This window comes from Branchiostoma belcheri, unplaced genomic scaffold, assembly GCF_001625305.1.
Source record: "Branchiostoma belcheri isolate BF01 breed outbred unplaced genomic scaffold, Haploidv18h27 scaffold22, whole genome shotgun sequence".
Taxonomy (NCBI): domain Eukaryota; kingdom Metazoa; phylum Chordata; class Leptocardii; order Amphioxiformes; family Branchiostomatidae; genus Branchiostoma; species Branchiostoma belcheri.
Window position 1 is genome coordinate 1,022,811 of NW_017803713.1, and position 16,574 is coordinate 1,039,384.

At 41.7% G+C, this 16,574-nt stretch overlaps 1 protein-coding gene across 1 annotated transcript; it reads left to right on the forward strand.

The window, feature by feature from the left end:
• The first annotated feature begins 1,424 nt into the window (after positions 1-1,424).
• Positions 1,425-15,926, forward strand: LOC109470273 (polycystic kidney disease protein 1-like 2). The gene is made up of 16 exons (XM_019769158.1): positions 1,425-1,596; positions 2,216-2,355; positions 2,953-3,065; positions 3,582-3,812; positions 4,386-4,553; positions 5,048-5,208; positions 5,763-5,961; positions 6,502-6,615; positions 7,840-7,938; positions 8,462-8,662; positions 10,727-10,960; positions 11,346-11,520; positions 12,186-12,815; positions 13,316-13,456; positions 14,436-14,516; positions 14,933-15,926. Exons 1-16 carry the CDS (start codon positions 1,463-1,465, stop codon positions 15,346-15,348), a joined length of 3,237 nt encoding a protein of 1,078 aa, XP_019624717.1. The 5' UTR covers positions 1,425-1,462; the 3' UTR covers positions 15,349-15,926.
• Positions 15,927-16,574: the final 648 nt, after the last annotated feature.

Here is a 16,574-nt window from a genome sequence, read left to right on the forward strand (position 1 = left end):
CCCCGTCTTGTAGTAAGCTAACGAAAGGGGGGCGGTATAACCCCGACCAATACGGTCGACCGATGATGATGATGATGATGATTAGTTGCAAAAGCGCAGCAAAATCAGTCTTCCTGGATTCCAAAACACATGACATGACGTATAATATACAACCGTAAAAAACAATGTTTTGATGCACATATATGTAGATGTCTGTTACATGTACACATCGTATGTCTGAAAACTGTTTTATTCATCAAAAGACATCACTACAACTTTGTCAGCTTTAAAGCTGTTACTTCATGAATCGGTTCTGATCTTTTGATACTGATTATATATATATATATATATATATATATATATATATATATATATATATATATATATATATATGTATATTGGTTTATTTCACAAATACAATAAACAGTACAATTGGCATGTTTCACATCGCAGCCACAGGCTGAATTGCGTGCACATACTACATATTACTTATTAAAATCATAATTAAGTAAAGTCATAAATCATACCTGATTGATATTTCTACCTGTCTTGATAACCAGATGAAATGAAAGGAATGTGACAAGAATTTTACTTTTTCCATGTATCCTAGGTTGTTGGATTTGACAGAAACCCGTTCGTGTGGGGCGACTCGGCAAGAGACATCAAGTCATCGGTCCTGGACATCGAGCTGAAACAACCGGGGTCGGGAGGAGGAAAAATTGAAGTGAAGGTAATATTGTTTTTTTCAGGCCACTGCAAGGCACCTTGTTCTGCTTCTAGTTGCTTACGGGGTACCCCACAAGCAATAAAGGGAGTGGTATTGCCAGTTTTTAATTATTACCTATTCCTCAGGTGTTCCTCAGGAAAACCGCATCCCTGAACTTTAATAGCAGGTATTTGGGTACTTGGGCATATCAGTGTGTTCAATTTCAGTTCTATCATAACAATCGACGTGGCAGAAGTATAATGTACATCTTAATTGCGTCGAGCTTACAAACATACAAATTTTCAGACGCATTGCGCACGTGACTACCAATGCACAATACATCATTGTTGGAGAACACGACTGTAATAGTACACAAAAACATGCTGGCGCACTATATAAAGAAGACTGTATGTTAGGGACTGATTTGTTGTGAAGATGTATAGCTCGAATGTGTTCCAATCGACCTAAACTGTTCTTGGGAAGTATAATATATATTTCCAGCAGTCCTTGTTGGAGTTGATTGGTTTGTAAGATTTCAGATGATTTTGACGTGATTGGCGTTGGCTTAGCTCCAGATATGTATCGAGTGGCAAAATACAATGAAGATATGTTATTCACCAGAAAATGTATTCACCAGCAAAAAAGAAATCGTCTATGTGTTGTTTCTAACTGCAGGATCTGCCGGAAGAGATCACAGTAGAACTAAAGAACGCCCCTGATCTCAGTGCCTCAGCTAACAACCACCTGGTCGGCTACAAGCCGTTCCCTAACGACACCATGGTGTACCGGACCTTCAACGCCAGGAGGAACCAGACCTACGGGGTGACGGTCAGCCTGGTGGCCCCCTACCCGGCCGCTGTCATGTACGGGAAGCTGGGAGACTTCCCCAACGAGACCGACCATGAGTTCAGGTAAGTACCCTTATTAGCTGTGGCGAAACCGGATTGCACTATAAGCTACTTGAAAAAGCATTGTTCATATCCCCTTTAACAGTTGAGGATGTCGATGGTGTTGTGTTCATCTCGGTTGCTAATGTTTACGTCGTTGTCTCAACTGTTACTGTTAAGAATGAAGAAGAAGAAGACAGTATTAAATTTGTATTTCTTTTGTGACCATCGATGCCATATCCTTACAATCCAATAAAACCAAAGGTCCTAAGAAACCTTTCGATGGTAGAATGCAAATTTGGATTTAAGAAAAGAAGAACTGATTGTAGCTTTAGGATCTTTTCATGATATCAGCCTCACAACACATACATATAACAGTTATGATGAATATCATAATATGTACTCCGACATCTTTGGTATGTGAGCTACCATGATGTCAAACACTTTAAGTTGAAGAAACCAGAATATTAATGCAGTATGATATAATTGCTGCCTAGTCCAAATTAAATATGAAGTTGTCAATACAAATACTTTTTGGGATTCAGAAAAAAATTCTTCAGAATCAGAACAATTACTCTTGCTGTAGTACGCCTTTATACGCTTATAAATACTTATAATCTGTCATCTCTGCCTCTATCTACAGGAAGGAGTTTACCCGGGATGACTTCATGGCTAGGACTGCACCGCCCCACGAGGATGTTCACACCGCCTACACCATACTCCAGCCGGACGCAGCAGGAGACAACGGTACAGGGGAGTACACTGTAGGGCTGCGGGTGGACGGTAAGAGATGTCATTAATGCACGGTTGCTGTGCTATGCTGGTTAGGCGACCAAAATCTCCAAGCAGACACTTGGGTGGCTATTGGACCCTCTCTGGCGAATGGATTTTGCCTGACCAATCTGATACTGTCTTTTGCCACCCTATAGGACCTGCTTGGAGATTAACAAAAAGAGTCAACCTGGCACACACGATCAGTACTGTTTTTTTTTTATTGTTTGACATGGGACATCGAATACCAATGATTTTGAAAGATTACTGGTAATGTGTCAAAAGCAAGTAATATGTTCTACCATTAATGTCCAAGCATAAACTTCAGTAGCCAAGGCAGTATCTAAGAGGTAAAGCAATTTTGATAAGTCTTGCCAATCTTGCTTGGAGATGATTCCAGCACAAATTCAACGCAAATGCTGGCCCAAAGAGTAGTTCAAAGTTAAAACAGTGCAAAAGGCCACATACTGATTAATATCATTTTCATTTGTAATGTTTAATTTGCATAATGTGTAAACATGAACTTGATGTATACTGGTACAAGAAGTTATTACCTGCCGTACAATTCACTGGTCTAAGCAAGGAATCCACTTCTTTTCACCTGAACAGGCTGTCCCCCGTCTGGCTGCCTGTACTCGGTGGACGTGGCACGGCTGGCCTGTGTGTTCTGGGATCCGGGAATGGACGCAGAGCTGGGCTCATGGAAAGGAGACGGCTGCAGGGTAACTGTTATACACATATTTCATTGAAAAGTACCTATCATAGCACCGTCTGTAGAACATACTGCGCGAAACCTGTATTGTATTGTACATAACAGTTCGTTATATTTAAGGCGTATTCGTGAAATTGAGGATGACATAATGATAATAATCTCCATATGTTATGTCGGAGATCATATTGTTTGCAACGGGTAAAATTCTAATGCAAAATTCACCAAACATCCAACGAAAACCGTGAAAAGTTCAGAGGAGCCTCTGACCTCACCTAAGTATTTTAAGGGCGTATATACAAGTATATACATGTAAGGATCACTATTTTTTAATTGCTGTGAGGAAAAAGACATCGTCTGCAACTGGCAAAATGCTGATGCACCTTTACCAAACAATACACTACAACCGTGAATTGATGTTAACTGTTAAGGTTGCGACTGATTGTCAAAGTTTGTACATTGCATCTTACCTGTATTGGGATAATAACTAAAACCTTAAACACACACTAAATTGCTTCTTCACTTCCAGGTGAGCCCCGCATCCACCCTGACTCACACCCTGTGCCTGTGTAACCACCTAACTGCCTTCGGGACCTCCGCGCGGACGGAGCCCAACAAGATCCACTTCAACACCGTCTTCACCAAGTTCGACGAGCTGGTCAACAACTACGCCGTGTGGACCACCATGGTAGTGACGATGGGGCTGTATCTCTTCATGCTGTATCCCGCCAGGCGTGAGGATATGAAGGACCAAAGGAAGGTATGTGTAGTAAAATGTTGAACTTTATTCAAACACAAAGGTCAAATATTCATCGACCACTGTTGCCTTCATCAGGATAATTGATGACCATCATAATACACTCCCTGACACTTTTGGCTCAATTGTTCACGTCACATATCAGTAAAGTCTCGTGAGAATAAGGTCACGTGTCTGTAACCGTAACTTTAGCGAGATTACGTTTTCAAGTAATTGGTCATTATTTAATAATATCCTGATAAAGGTGACAGTGGCCCCTGGAAATTTCAACATATTACTATAATGATTTCTACCAACACAGATGAACTTTTATGATAAGAGGGTATGTATTCATCGTGGGGGAATACCAATTTTCCAACTACTGTATTATTAATAAATAAATACATTCTCACATTTTCATTCCGATTAGTTTTCCACCTACCGTGCCTACATTCAACATAAGTTACTCTATCTTGATGTCATAGAATCTGCAGGCAGGCTGTGACAGAAGCAGCCACCGACAAAGAGCAAGTTGCGATCGTACACCGATCGTAAACGTGACCTCGCCTTCGATTGTTTCTCTTTTGTATTATGTAGTGGAAAATTAAGAACGTACACGGCAACCGCAAAAACGATCGCTACCGGTACCTGATGAGGGTGGACACCGGGCACGACTGGGGGGCCGGGACCAGGTCGAAGGTCTCCTTCCAGCTGACCGGTGATGAGGGCAGCACGGGGCCGAGGGCGTTCCAGCAGGACGGCGTGGTAAGGCTCGCTGATATGAAAATGAAAACTGCATGGCAACTGTACCACAATTCTAGTAATCTTATCAACTGTAAGGTTTTAGATATTGATTACAGATTAATCCTATACAGACTTGTATGTATAGCCTAGTCTTCAGGGGAATTTCTACCCTGTCTTTACAATTCATGAATTCGTTTGTAACATATCAATAGGAAACTGTCCTATATATGCACCTTTGTATCTATTGCTTCACGACTCACATCTCCTGAGGTTTGTAAAAATTACAAATTTCACACAAAACAAGTGTTTACTGTCCTATAGTCCTGGGTCTCCCTACATGCAGCCATCTTCCCTTTTGGTGTCCAGTTTACAGCTCTTGTTGCTGATCTGGGGTTTATTTCATTAAGTGAATAGCAAAGTTCTTAATCGCGATCATTTCTTTAACAAGAGCTATTGTGAATACACAACTTTGCCATTCTATCATTGTTGTGTTATCGCTGTGTTTTTTTTTCCAGACCTTCCAGAGCGGAAGTGTAGACACGTTCCTGCTGACCAGCCCGGAGCCTGTAGGCGAGCCGGGCAGCCTGGCCGTGTGGCACGACAACTCCGGGCAGGGCCGTCATGCCTCCTGGTGCCTGGAGCGGGTGGAGGTCATCGACCTGCAGACCTTCAAGAGGTACCACACCTGTTCCATCTGTTTAAGACGAGAACTTGTTTTTCTCAAGGAACCCTCTGACAGAATGCATTGTAAAAGGCATTGAAGCCAACTTTGGTCTTTTCTAGATTCTTTCAAAATTACGGATCCTCTGCAATAGATACTTGTAAATGTTCAAGAAAAAAAACGTTTCTGTCATCATTAAAGAACCACAGGTTCAGTGGATCCCAATAAACTCAAACAGGTTATTTTATAAATTTATTCAGGCACAGCCCCTGTCACATTCTAGATGCCACACATTCAGAACCTTCCTGATCCCCGGACCACCACCTAACAAGGTTACCTGAAGTACGGCAGAAGTTGGCTTAGATTTGGACGTACCTTTCTATACGAAACGAATTTAGTATAATTAGAGTCCAAAGGGACATGAATTGCCTAGGTACCCCTGAGTGTTAAGAGCCTTCCCTTTAAGGGCACAGGATCGGTGACATGGCAGGATTCGAACTCGAGACCGTTTGGTTCCGAGCTTTACATGCTACTTTTACGCCACACGACCTTTTTTCTATCCTCCGCAGGACCCTGTTCGTGTGTGACTCCTGGCTGGGGGTGGAGCACGGGGACGGCTGTCTCCGGAGGACAATGCCCCCCACAGCGGAGACGGACGTGTCCCTGGGTCAGCGCTTTAGCCTCAAGCTGAGGGAGAAGTTCAAGGACGGGCACGTCTGGCTCTCCGTGGTGACGTCACGCGCCAGGAGCTACTTCTCCCGCGTGCAGGTAGTGTTGTTGTTAAATCATGCTTGTACACTCCATCAATGAATTACCTTTTAGGAACTGTTAGTGTTGAGTAGACTTCAATTAGCAATATATGGGTATGTCAATAATAAAGTCAATGAAAAATATCCCTTACAATTGTAATAAACAAATTGTACTTCAAAGTCCTTCGCGTGATTGTCGCACACTAAGGTCACAATTGCCGGGACCGGTCGGCCAGCAATTTCCAGGAACGAACGTATGATATAAAAGACAACAACACCAAAATATTTCAATTCTAATTTGCAACTATGATTACCGATATGGACTGTTAGCTCGGCCGGGTCCTGGTTCTAAAACATGACCTAAGCATTTATAAGGACACATAGTCTTGTAGGACACTGCATGCAACTTTTCTATTATCACATATTGTTGAAAGGATATGCTCACACTTTTATATATTTAGTTATCACTGTCTTTAAAATATTTTGTAACCAGCTGCTTCGTTCGGCAATAAAATTATGCTGCGAGATATAATACGTACTGTATTTCTGACTATTTTAGCGTCTGTCATGCTGCCTTTGCCTGCTGTACTGTAAGATGGTAACCAGCGCCATGTGGTTCCGCGGGACCGAACAGGGGACGTCTAGCGCCGTGGTCTCCATCGGGCCTGTCGAGGTATTTTATTTTTCGCCACGTTAATTACAGTCTTGGTGATAACGAAGAAATGCTAAACGTATTTGTTTCATAATGTTTGCGCCACATTACTATGACATAATTCCGATTTAGGTATCTTTAGATTTAGTAGAAAATGGTAAAAACGTATGATTTCCGTTTTATAATATCCACAAGACATCATACTATGACTGATTCCACCCTAAGAATTGTCATCTGTGCGTCTTGTGTGACCGGTCATTATTTTATGGCCATGCAAATATTGCTACTATGTCCAAGTCTTGACGTTACATGTAAGAATGCTTTTCGCCAAAAGTCTGGTAACCAATAGGATAGCAAAGTTTTTATTCACAATTACTTGTTTAACAAGGACCGACGTTTCGATGACCGTCTGCTTCGATACCCTGAAGCTATGGGTTACTGATTCACTGTGCACTGAGCTATGTATTACTGGTTCACTGTACCCTGAAGCTAGGTGTTACTGGTTCACTGTGCACTGAAGCTATGGGTTACTGTTTCCCTGTGCCCCGAATCTATGTGTTACTGGTTTACTGTGAACTGAAGCTAAGGTGTTAAATGGTTCACTGTGCATTGAAGCTAGGTGTTACTGGTTCACCTTGCCCAGAAGCTAGGTGTTACTGGTTCACCTTGCCCAGAAGCTAGGTGTTACTGGTTCACCTTGCCCAGAAGCTAGGTGTTACTGGTTCAGCTTGCCCAGAAGCTAGGTGTTACTGGTTCACCTTGCCCAGAAGCTAGGTGTTACTGGTTCAGCTTGCCCAGAAGCTAGGTGTTACTGGTTCAGCTTGCCCAGAAGCTAGGTGTTACTGGTTCACCTTGCCCAGAAGCTAGGTGTTACTGGTTCATCTTGCCCAGAAGCTAGGTGTCACTGGTTCAGCTTGCCCAGAAGCTAGGTGTTACTGGTTCACCTTGCCCAGAAGCTAGGTGTTACTGGGTCACTATAACCACTAAAGTTAGGAGTTTCTGGTTCACTGTGCCCTGAAGCTATATGTTACTGGGTCACTGTGCCCTGAAGCTTTTTAATGTATTACTATGTCACTCCTACCTTTAGTGCACAGTGAATGAGTCGTAGTTACCCTAATGAGAATAATGAAAGGTCATCGCAACGTCAGCTCTTGGTAAACACGTGGTTGTAAATAAAAGGCCTTGCTATAATCCCATCAATCACTAACCTAATGAAATTATTCACGATAACCTTTATTTGTACAGCTGACTGAGGACACCCTGTGGGTCAGTCTCATGACCACTCTCCAAGTTTTCCCCATCAACTTCATCATCGCACAGATCTTCGGTCGTCGCCGCCCAAAGGTACAATAAAAGTTTAACAGTTATCATATTATTATGATATATTGACACTTACAATGATGTTTATTTGTACGTACATTCTCGGCAAGTGCAGTACATGTAGTTTTACGCGAGCCGTATTAACACTAAAATTCTACAGAGGTGCTACACTACATTTATTGCATACAGATGGGTGAGTATGTAAGGCTAACATTGATTATATAGTATATAAAGAACCTTAAACTTTTCGGTCTTGGGGCCAATCTAACGTTCGAGTCTATCGTCTAGGTTACTTAATAAGGCAGATAGAAGACATACCGGGTCCATTGCGATCGTACGGATTGTTGTATCATCTGTATTTGAAGCTGTACCCTATTATCCAAGATCTTCACACAAACAATAGTACAAATGGTCTAGTTCCAACTGTTCCAATTCTAACATATATGTTTCAATATAGACAACGCATGATATTTTTCTCGTTCAGAGTCTCAACCCTCGCATATCTATTTCAATGTAGACAGTGATGTTTTCTCGATGTATATCCCAGGGTGCTCCGAAGTCGTCAGGCGCGAAGCTGCCCTACTGGTTCCTGTACGTCGGCTGGGCGCTGCTGGTCCTGGCCACCCTGGCCTCCGGGTTCTTCCTGCTGCTGTACAGTATGGAGTGGGGCAGCGACAAGTCCATCCAGTGGCTCACAGCGTTCGGACTGTCGTTCCTACAGTCCATGGTGGTGGTCCAACCGGCACAGGTATTACACAGTCATCTCCTACAACCATCTTTGTGATTTTAAAGTGAATCGTTTCTAAAAAAAATAAATGAGTTTGGACATTCCGATTGCAAAGATTGAATTAGTTTGATAGATTTCGAAACGATTTGATGCTCGAATCACCCCAATCCTTTTTTTATGTGGATTGGATCATTCTTATAGACGACAACTTTTATTATAAGATATCATCTATTAGTTTTTGCTTTTGTCAAATGCTCTCAAAGAGGAGCCAAATCCATTTATTTGCGTTTACATTTAGGTTACACTTTATATTGTAACTTTTATCCCAAGAATTACTTGCAAGGCAATGTAAATTATAAAATAATTCTCTAGTAGTTAGCAGCAAACATGAGGGTAAACTCACAACATTAAAACTAGTTCTACTTCTGATCGTACATGTACTGTTGGGTCTGATTTATTTACTATTATCATCAACAAATAGAATATAATGTATTGAAACGTGTAATCGGTAAATTAGACGTTTACCCCTGGCCAGTACTACTACAATCTGATTTTTTTTGTTTTCCTTGTTTTGTCAATCATTTGTTTTAATCCTTATTTTTTATGGTAATTATCTAATCAGTTTATTTCTGCAACAGCGGCCTGAATTACATGTATAAGACTTTTGTTTACACACTTCAGTTATTATTTCTGTGTCTTGATTTTGTTTAATTAATCAATTATGTCATTGTTTAATTTTTATGTTCAATTCAAATATGTTTTGTCATGTATCATAGTTACCTTTGTTTGGGGTAGGCCCTTTAAAACCACCTAGGTTTCTGGCCTACCGCCCCGCATATTCTCTTATTGTTATTGTTTAATTTTGTAACTTTTTTTATACGTGCAAATAATAAATAAACAAATAAACAAATAAATGGACCTAATTGTCATTGTTGCATATTTTTGTCATAGGCTGTACTCCTGACCCTCGGAGCCACAATCCTCTGTGCTTGTCGCATGAAGAAGAAGAAGGACGAGAACGACAAGAACGACAAGGACGAGGATGTAGAGGCGGGGAAGAGTCAGTCGGTTGACGGTAAGTATTAAATACTCCATCCCTTGTGCGTACACACTCTTGTCGTTATTATTATGCTACAAAAGTGATATTGTTCTGCCGATTGCTGTCTTCTGCTATTGGGTAGTTTTTCTTATAGCCTGTAGATTATATAGATATGGCAATTGTGTTGAGAAATCTTGTTTAACCAAATAACTAATTGGAACTTTCTGGTGTAGGTTTGTTCAAAGGTTAACAGACAGGTATTTAGTCCGTTGTTAGATAGATACAATCAACTGTAATCGTTAAAATGTTCTGCCAGGTATACGGAAGTGTGGTGTTGTAGCTTCATTGAATATTATTAATTTGCATTTTTGAAGGGCTAAGACCTTGCATAAAAATCATTATCACATCACGCCTGTACAAAGAAGTCGAAGAGATTGACTTTACTCAATTAGTTTAATACTACACTTTTGTCTATTATGTATGTTTTAACTTATGGATTCTTGTCTATACTTCCAAATATTTGTTACCTTTGCCAAGAATGCAGCTATGTTTTTGGCTGTACGAACGTGGAGTAGCTGTGGTCTAGAGGTTCATATATATATCAACAGCATAAGTCGACGATCTGTAAAGGGAAGCGAACGTTTCGTGATTTCGTTTAGTAGTGGAAAGTTCTTGGGAGCTAGGAGTAAGTGGTGTGAGTTTGGGCTCCCTAGTTTAGTAGGTCATACAATACCTGTACATATAACAGCGAGCAGATTATTATTGGACTGAGCAAAGCACTTTGGACAAATGCCTATGGCTGTTTACAGAGATCTTTGGAATAAATCTTGAGATTTTTCCATTTTCAACGAAGCGTGAAGACCCCCCGGGGTCATTATGATTCGCTATGTAACAGAGAAGTTTTTGACAAAATATTGGTTATGTACCTCTAAGCTGTAAACAGCCAGAGAGATCAGTGCTCTGCTCAGTCCAATAATAATCTGCTCGCTGTTAAGTTATAGGTCTTTGAGAGATGAACAATAAAGGTCTTACATTCATCCACAGAGACACTTCCCGACTGTCCCCGGATCGCCTGGTCAGAACAGGAAGAAACAGACCAGCTGAAACAGCAGCGTGCTGTCAGGAAGGGCTGGCTACAGCTGACCCACAACGGCAAGCAGTGCATGCTGGGTATCATCATCATCGCTGCTGCTCTACTGATGGTTCACGAGACGTGGAGTCCCGCCGTCGCTGGCGTCAACCAGGGACTGAAGGACAGCTTCTCGGATGGTATAAATGAGGTACACTATGCTGCATTAGCTTTAAATTAAAATGCTGAGTGTTGAAGGCACCAAAAAGTGCAGTGACACTGGATTCTCAAAGTGAGATTTCTGGTTTTTACTGTAGTAAGTTAGTAGGCAAATATGCTATGATTCTAAAAGAAAACGTTTGGGTGTTTTGTATTATAGGCTGACTCTATATATAGCTAGGTGTTTCTAAGTGGTTCCAAACAGAAGAGGACTCCTGATTTGGCTTGCTTAGGGCTTAAAGAATAAATTTGCTGCAAAATTTCAATATCAGGCAAATTTGTTCATGCAGAATTTTTTCGCATTATCACCTTGAAACTGCATTATTCTCTCCTGTTTTCTCTCCTGCAATAACTTAAGTAAATTATTTATGTCCCAGATCCAGACACAATACGATGTACTCCCCTGGATGGAAGGCACCTTGGCACGTAAGCTGTACCGGACACAACACTACAACGGCGAGGAGCTGGGCTGGGAGGACCGTGTGTTCATCACCGACATGCCGGCCTACCGTCTGGGCCCGGCCCGTCTGGGACAGTTCAGGGCACTCTCAGGTGCGCATTTGTCCTCAATCACTTAATATCTATTTTAGATCTTAATTGCAACACTTTGCCAAGTTCGTAAATGACTTGCTGAATGTTGAAATAGCAAAGCTATTTATTCACAACAACGTTGAACAAGAGCCGGCCTTTGTAATAACAGTTAAGCCTCTACTAGCCTTCGGGAGGCGGCTAGAAAGAGTAGAAATCGGCCAAATAGAGAGATAGCATGTAGCATGCCAGTGGAGATGGTCTGCTGGAGAGAACAGTTTGCCCCACCCAAAAGTGGCAAACTGTTACCTTTCTTGGTAACTTCCATGGCATGCTATCTCTATATTTGGCCGATTTGTACTCTTTCCAGCCGCCCCTCGAAGGCTGGTAGAGGCTAATGACAGTCATCTTCATCAGGGCAATTATGACTAGTTCACTGTGCACTGAAACCAGTATTACAGATTTTGCTTCCAGTGTACATTGCACCAATCATAATTGCCTTGGTGAAGCTTAAAGGTCAAAATGCAGACTGGTGTTTAAGTGGTGGTTGTGAATTAATCAATCAATCAATAAATAAATAAATACATGCATTAACATTTCAACACATTGACAACTATGATTGAAGCTTAAATGGCTTCTATGCATGGCTCATCCTTTAATTACGTGATGATTTTCTTTCCATTTCACAGCAAACTGTGACGTACAGGCAAAGTTCCTGAACAAATCATACAAGACGTGTGTCAAGTCGTACGGCGGTGTGGCAGGGGAAGCCGCCGCGTCCTTTCCGGAGTCGAAGCCCGTGACATCGTTCGGCCGTACCGTCCACGGTACAAGAGGCTCGTACGGGGGACCTGGGTACAGCGTTAGCCTGGGAGAGACGGAAGCAGAGATGATGGAAGCGCTGAAGGTCCTGAAGGCTAACCGGTGGATCGACCGCTACACGGCCGCTCTTGTGTTGGATCTGAGCCTGTATCACGTCAATGCCAACCTGTTCAGCACAGTGTCGGTTCTGTTCGAGTTCCCTCCGTCAGCGGGAGCGATCGCCTCGCTCCACGTGTCCACCTTCCCGCTCGCCTCGCCCGGCATCGCGCCCACCATCCTCCTGGTGGCTAAGGCGGTCTTCACGGTCAGCCTCGTGGTGGTCGCCGTCCGGGTCGTGAAGATGGCGCGCCAGGAGGGGGCGTCGTTCCTCCTCCAAGTCTGGACCATCGTGGACGTGGCGTCGGTTGTGATGTCGATCTACATCATCGTGGCGACCGTGTTCAAGGACGTCTTAGCGGGGAAGGCAAAGGCGCTCATCAGCCAGCAACTGGCGAAAGGTATGTTGCCAGCCTTATTGAGACACATGCACTTAGAAACATCGCTTACAAAACTCACACACTTAGAAAACACGCATAGAGTGACATTTACGTTTGATGTCAAAGTTGAAATCTGGTAACATAAATCTGGTAAAAAATACATTCATACCATGGTAAGGATTGAAATATAACTAGAAAGGTAACATTTCCAAAGCAAATGCATAATGTTTACCTGCACACATGGTCTACTCTGTTGATTCTCACTCAAATACATTCATACATATGGTCAGACAGGAGTCTAAATCCCTCCTACTATAACATTCCAACATTAGGTAACCTAACACCAGTTACCATGGTAATAGACGTCAACAAATCAGGCCATTGGCTAGGTCAGAGGTTAGTGTTTGGAACAGAGGAGGAAACTGAGCAAAAACAATATGTTTTCCTTCGGTAAACATAATAAGTTCTAGCTGTTCTAGTGTACAAGGGGAAATGATGTGTATTCCATATGTTCTTCGCAGATAACCGCACCTTTGTGGACCTGTTCGGTGTTGCCTTCTGGAGTGACCAGTTTACCACTGCGGCCGCCATGGTGATCTGGTTTAACCTGGTGAAGATCTGCAGTCTGCTGAGGGTCAGCTCACGGGTCCGCACGTATCTGGGTAAGTACTCTGTGGTGTAGTGGTAGAGCGTACGACTTTGAAACGGCGAGACCCGGGTTCGATCCTAAGTTGTACCCGCGACATGTCTGAACTAGCGCCCCGACGTTGTGCCATTGGAAAAGACACTTTACAAATCAAATCAACTTTATTGCTCAACAACTGTAGCTGGTACAATGTATGTCAAAGAAACAACAAGGGTACATACACTAACTAATACTGAAATATAATTCTAACGAGCCAGTCCATAATGATACTAAAGCTAATCTATTGTGTTTGCTTAATTAAGAAGAGTATTATTACATTCTGTATTTCAAGAGATATATCAATCATTTACAATATGGTGTCACTTTTGTAGTGATTCAGATATAAATTTTCCAACGTACACTGATTCCTGTGTAGGACGAGTTTCCTCACTCCACCCAGGTGTGAATGGGTACCTAACTTCGGTTCGATTGGGGAAAGTCGTATTGAGGTCACCTTGTGATTTCGAATGGCAGCCGCACAGACCCTTGCGACAGTTCCAGAAAAGTGTGTGTGGAGCCAATGTTACATGTATCATTTGTATTTATGTCATTGTTAACCCTGCATTAATTCAGCGCTATAAAAGGCAGCGATTGCAAGGGTAATGTTTGGCCAATAAACCACTCAGTATTCAAAACCTGCACACAAGTCAGTGGTTAGTGATGCTGCCTTTGAACCATGAGATCGGAAGTTGTCATTCTGATTGTAGTCGCTTACCTAACATGCATACCCGATTAGAACGCTAGTCCTGTACTGTCTCCGCTGCTCATCGTACTTAAAAAATAGCAAGGGGACTATGAATTTACCAGGCACAATCAACCTGTATAGATTATAAACATCGTCTACTATTTTCTATCACAACTAGTAGTAGGCTAGGCCTTCATCAGTAAGCTAATTATAAACTGATTTGAGATCACTTATACAAACAAGATCTATAACTCATTCTTTTTCCCCACAGATGTCCTGATCAAGATTCGTATGAAACTGCTCGGGAGCTTCATCATCTTTCTTCTGATTGTCACTGGTTTCAGTATGTCAGGTGAGTGGGCTTGTGATTTTTGTTGTCTATATTGTAGTTTATGTTTTATATTGGAACAAGAACAATATGTTCTTTCCTATGTTCCTAAATATCTTCTTAGAATTACCTAGTTGTAAAAAAAAAACTATAATTGTTGGTAAGTTATCTGCAGGTAAGATCATATGCGCTGAGCAAAGTGTTTATCTATTCATGCATTCATGCATTCATTCATCCATTCATTCATTCATTCATTCATTCATTCATTCATTCATTCATTCATTCATTCATTCATTCATTCATTCATTCATTCATTCATTCATTCATTCATTCATTCATGTTCGTTATTTCAGTTTCAGCTTTCCAATATAAAGGTGATAGCTTGCTCACCCAGTTCGTACCAGTTTAAGTCTAACATTTGTGGTTTTTTTCCTTTCCAGGACATCTCCTGTTCTGCCCGTACGTGGCAGGGTTCCGGTCCCTGTCCCGAGCCACCGCCAGCCTGGCGTTCATACCCTGGGAGGAGATCAGCTATGACGCGCTCGTCACAGCCAACGAGACGGTGGGTCCGCTGTTCCTCTTCGTCGCCAACTTCACCATCCTGTACCTGCTGCTCAGCTTCACGGCGGCGGTGTTCGTCAGCGTAACATCCGGCCTGCGGGGTACAGAGGGGAGGGGCCGGGTCGCCGCGGCACAGCAGCGGAAGAAGCGGCTGGCTCAGGCCGCCAAGGAGACCAGGAACGCCGCGCCCCGCAGGAACGTCGCTCCCACAGTCCGCAACACTCGACACTACTGCAACTGTGATGAGACAAACGAGTGCTATGGCCAGGTTCATTCTACTGAGACACAGGTTTAGATGTATACAGGCAAAGCCAGAGATCTACTGTCACCAAGTCATGTATTGCATACATTGTGCGGCTGTACAATGATATTGACCACCCTGATTGCTATGATTAAATTGCATGCACCGTAGTGACATTAGCTGTCTTATTATTTGTTTTAGATGTATTTTAAGGTTGGCATTGCCTTTTTTGTGGGTCACCAACGTAAAAGTAAATTGTTTCTAATAAACAACAGGTTACGATCATTGTTTTTGACATTGAGACCAAAGGCGACCACTAAACCAGCATAATTCATGTAAATAGTATTAAAGTCAATGATTCAACCATTTTACCATGCATAAAGTAAAGACTATTGGACTTTTTTGTAGTTCTACCATCATACATGTAATGAAAGTAGGTTGACTTTGCAACTGGTAACAACGGGGAACGGCCATGCATCCAATTCTTAAGAAAAAGAATGATTTGTTTGAAACTTACTTTAGAATGATTTGTTTGAAAATAAGATCAAAGACGACCGCTAAACCAGTATAATTCATGTAAATAGATTGATGTCAATGATTGCATTTATTTAAAGTTTCAACCATTTTACCATGTATAAGGTTTTTGTATTGAACTTTTTTGTAGTTCTACCATCATACACGTAATGAACGTGGATTGATTTTGATTACAACATTTTGCAACTGGTAACAACGGGAACGGTTATGCAACCAATTCTTATTGAAAAAAGAATAATTTGTTTGAAACTTACTTGTGTTGATAGAAGTTATGTACATATTGTTATGCAATATCTTTTTCTGTCCTCTGATGTTGAGATATCAAATTATAAGCAAAGTAGCCGCTATGTTGTGCATAATATTAGACCCCGTTCTTTCTAAAAAGAAAGACAATTCTCTTTACTAACGTCTTTCTGTGACTGACACACTGCCATATTCACTGTGCTTATATCTCGAGTTATCAGTAAGTAACTTTATCCGATCTGTTTGTTTCCGATCTGTGCTTCACACATAAACATGTACTTGAAAGACGGACAGAACCTTAGTTCAGGTCAAACCATATCTAGGGCAGATCCTTGCCAAGAATAACAATTGATATTTATATTCTTTACCTACTAACTACACAGCGAATCGATCATTGTATCTATTGTTATTTGAGGACCCTCGTCTCCAAAATTAATATTTTTCAGACAAATTTATATTACTAATAGGATTCTTTGACCCAAATTTCTTACGAATGTGATGTT